This window comes from Wasmannia auropunctata, unplaced genomic scaffold (assembly GCF_000956235.1).
Source record: "Wasmannia auropunctata unplaced genomic scaffold, wasmannia.A_1.0 LD325991.1, whole genome shotgun sequence".
Classification (NCBI taxonomy): domain Eukaryota; kingdom Metazoa; phylum Arthropoda; class Insecta; order Hymenoptera; family Formicidae; genus Wasmannia; species Wasmannia auropunctata.
The window spans coordinates 1-4008 of NW_012036899.1; the positions used below are offsets into that span (position 1 = coordinate 1).

General features: G+C 30.6%; 1 protein-coding gene across 1 annotated transcript; it reads right to left on the reverse strand.

Annotated features, from left to right (window-relative positions):
- Nucleotides 1-1571: 1571 nt before the first annotated feature.
- On the reverse strand, nt 1572-3790 carry LOC105460230. The gene is made up of 3 exons (XM_011706665.1): nt 2029-3790; nt 1798-1884; nt 1572-1736 (listed from the first exon to the last, which is right to left on the reverse strand). The coding sequence occupies exons 1-3, from the start codon at nt 3058-3060 to the stop codon at nt 1641-1643; spliced, it is 1215 nt and encodes a 404-aa protein (XP_011704967.1). The 5' UTR covers nt 3061-3790; the 3' UTR covers nt 1572-1640.
- Nucleotides 3791-4008: the final 218 nt, after the last annotated feature.

Here is a 4008-nt window from a genome sequence, read left to right on the forward strand (position 1 = left end):
GAAACAGGGATACATTAAGGACTGGAAGTCCGTGGCGTGGCACAACCACCATCTTTTTCGCATTTTGCTTTTCCTTGATTTTTCAAGTTGAACACGATTAGCAGAAATTTGTATGAAAACAATCAATATATTATGATGCACTATTTCATTATTATTCATGTACACTTTAGCATTAATATCGACTTGATTGCGAAAGATCTTTTTCTAAGTATAATCTTCAATTCGATCTCTTGGTCAGAAGTATATTAACTGATATGTGAGGTTTCTACGTATTATCTGTACTCGATCATTTTAATTTCAAAACTGCGAGCAAATGCTACATCAACGACACAAGACTAAAGGAACTATTTGTTAGTCGTGAAGTAACCATGGCGTTCTTCGATCGCCATATTGCAGTTCTTAGGATAGATTAATAGATTGTGGAATTGTTTTAATTTATGACTCATCAAATTATATGTGCACATCTGAAATAGAAATTTAACTGTACATTACCTACATGAATCAGAGACACTAAGGCATGCATCATTCGTTTGATCAGTTTATAACAGACATTAAAGCTCTATGAATATACATTATTTATGTTTTGAGAAAAATGACATTTTTGTTATAAAAAAAATATATATAAAATAAATGTTATATTATATTAAGAAACAGAATTGTAATGCTAGAGTCTCAATTAGTTTTGCAAAAAAAAAATAAATGGTAGTTTCAAAATTTTTGATTATCTCTAAAGATGAATGTTCCAGGAACGATAATATTATAATTAAGCATGGTTTATAATATAGCAAACGTAGATCGAACAACGGTCGACATGATGTAGTACGGTTTTGAAGATGTGAAGTTTAAAGCATATAGATCTTATATAAAAATATTCAGAGAAAATGTGAAGTAGGGATACATTACGATTATGTTTGGAAGTTTACAACATATGATAATCTCCATCTCTTCCGCATCTTAGCGTGTCTTTGAATTTTCGAATTAAACATGAGTAGCAAAACTTTGTGGGAGGACAATAATCTATATTATAATCTACTAATTGTAAATATTATTAATTACTTCATTGTAAATGTAATCTTTTCTAAATGTAATCAAGACCGTTTCTTCGTGATAAGTGTGTATAAAAGTGTATCAAACACAAAGTGAAATTTGAAGTATGTATTTGTTAATTGTGAAGTAACCACAGCGGTCTTTGATTGACGTTTATTTCTCGAGATGAATTACACAAAAAATGTAATTATTGTAACATAATAAATGACGTGCACATGCATAAAATAAGAATGTTAGACTAAGCGATGCATACAGTTTGCTATCATGAGTAACTCTAAAACAAAAACAAAAAAAATAATCTGTTTATAATAATTGTTGGATACAGAATTTAGTATTCTCTCTTTTTGCGCAGATTATATAATATTTTAGAATTTTTCAGAACTATATTTATTTCATCTCAAATGGAAACAAATAAGATACTGATATACATTAATATGATCGTATGTAGAGTATGCATGTACAAGTGTTTATCATTATGTAATAGCATCTCTATACATATAAACATAAAATTTCGCGCGATTATATATATTATTCGCAATGAAAAAAAAGCATTTCCCGTAGTAGTTGCTAACACATTTTTGTACAATCATGATTTAATTATTATTGATTCCTGTTTTTCTCCCACAAGAATGCGACATGTGTAAAAATTGTATCAAGATTATTAGGTACGTAGTAATACAACCCACCATCTAAAAGTAAAACAAAAAATATGTATATTTTAATATTTATAACAAATAATTGATTACTTACCGCTGCAAGAAGTGTTGCATTAATATTAAGACCTTTCACCGCAAAAATATTTTCCCGATGTAGTATTTGTAAAGAAAAAAGCTGCAACTGTAACGTCAGATCGCAATATAACTAAATCGAAAATATGAAACTACAAATATAATCATGCTTTAGTAAATTGAATTGTTAAAAATCTTTAGTATATATATTTTGCGAAAAATACATTGACAAAATTACAAAAAACTGTAATACCTCGTATTTTATTTTCTTATTATTGGTGGTGTTCAATAAATCGTGAATGGTGGTACGAATCTCTCGAGCCTGATTTTTACTCGTCTCGCACGCCCACACAAGTAGCATTATTATCGAACCATTATACATAATAGCCGGTAAAACCTTAATAAGAAAATTTCTGTCCAAACTAATAAATATCCCATCTTGCCAGCGTACGAGATAAAAGTACATCTCAAAGGTAATAACTGAAAAACTTGTAACTATAGTACCAAGGAGTTGTAAATTAAATATTACATTCAACATTTGCACTGTGTCGCTAATCATCATATGTCTCTTTTTTAGGTTTTTAAGTTTTAACAGCAAAAATTTATTGCTCTGTGTGTGATAGATAATCCTGGGGACAGATGGTTCTATATCGTTTCTTATCATGTGCCATTGCATATGCATCAGATTATCGTTGATTTCCTTGAAACAAGCCTTCAATATACAAACACAATTTATATACATCATAATTATTTGTAATACCAGTAGAGCGAAATACACTGTCAAGGCCCCAATCAGAACAAAGAAAAAGTTGATCGTATTTTCCAGAATTTTTTCTGAAAAATTTAAATATAATTGCACAAGTCTGAAGATAATACTCAATATGTCCTTGACGTGAATAAATCTGGACATCTTTTGGTACGACTTCGGGGGTAATTTTGACGAGATCTCCCATATTGTCTGTAACAAGCGCATTCGCGGACCACTTAAGACATGCGTGACGATCACTGTGAAATTGCTAAACGCATAGTAAATAACTGCATGTATATCCCAGGTTATGTCTCCAAAGATTCTTTTCGAAGTAACAATGTCGTGAATGAGTACTAAATTTATAACGCTGAAAACGCTGATAACGATGGATGACAGAATGTAGCGCGGTTTGGAAGTTTCGAAGGTCGAAGTGTTGATCTTGTATGAAAATAGTCCTAGAACACGGCAAACGATGAAACAGGGATACATTAAAGATTGGAAGTTCGTAGCATGACACAACCACCACCTTTTCCGCATTTTGCTTTTCCTTAGTTTTTTGAGTTAAACGCGATTAGCAGAAATCCGTAGGAGAATAACAATGTATATTATGATGGACAATTTACATTGTTATTTATATACACTTTAGCAGATATAATTGCAAAAGGTTCTTTTCTATGTGTAATTTTCAAGTCGGTCTCTTTGCAAGGAATATGTAAATTTATATACGTGGTCTCTATGTACTATCCATACTCGATGATTTTAAACTTCAAACTGCGAGCAAGTGTTGTGTCAAAGAGACAAAGCTAAGAAACCATTTGTTAGTCATAAAGTAACCATGGCATTCTTCGATCGCCATAGTGTCCACCCTTAAGATAGATTAATACAAATATTGTGAAATGATTCATCATATTATATGTGCACATATAAAATAGGAAAGAGACTCTACAATATTCACATGAATCAGTGATATCTAAGACATTATACATTATTAATGATCAGTTTATGATGTGTCTGTAGTATCTAAAGTTCTATTAAAGTATATTATTTATAACACAACTAACTTCGAGAGCGCCTTTACGGTCACGGCTGGATCTTAGATGCCTAATAAATTCTATATGAATTTTTCTGAAATCCCTGTACAGTCGTTAGACTGCGCGCCGATTAAATGTTCGGACTTGAAACGTAATTATTAGCTCAAGTGATACATGAAAATAAATAAAAAACTAATATACATTTAAGTATGATAACTAACTTATATGTAGTATGCACAAGTCTTTGTTATTTGTGTAATAGCATTTCTATATAAAACATCGCGTGATTGTGTACTATTAGCACTGACAAGAAATGGTATTTCTAGTATCTAACACATTTTTATACAAACATATTTTAATTATTACTTAATATTGATTTCTGTTTTCCTGTCGCAAGAATGAGATATGTTTAAAAATTGTATCAAGATTATTAGGTATGTGGTAATATTACCCA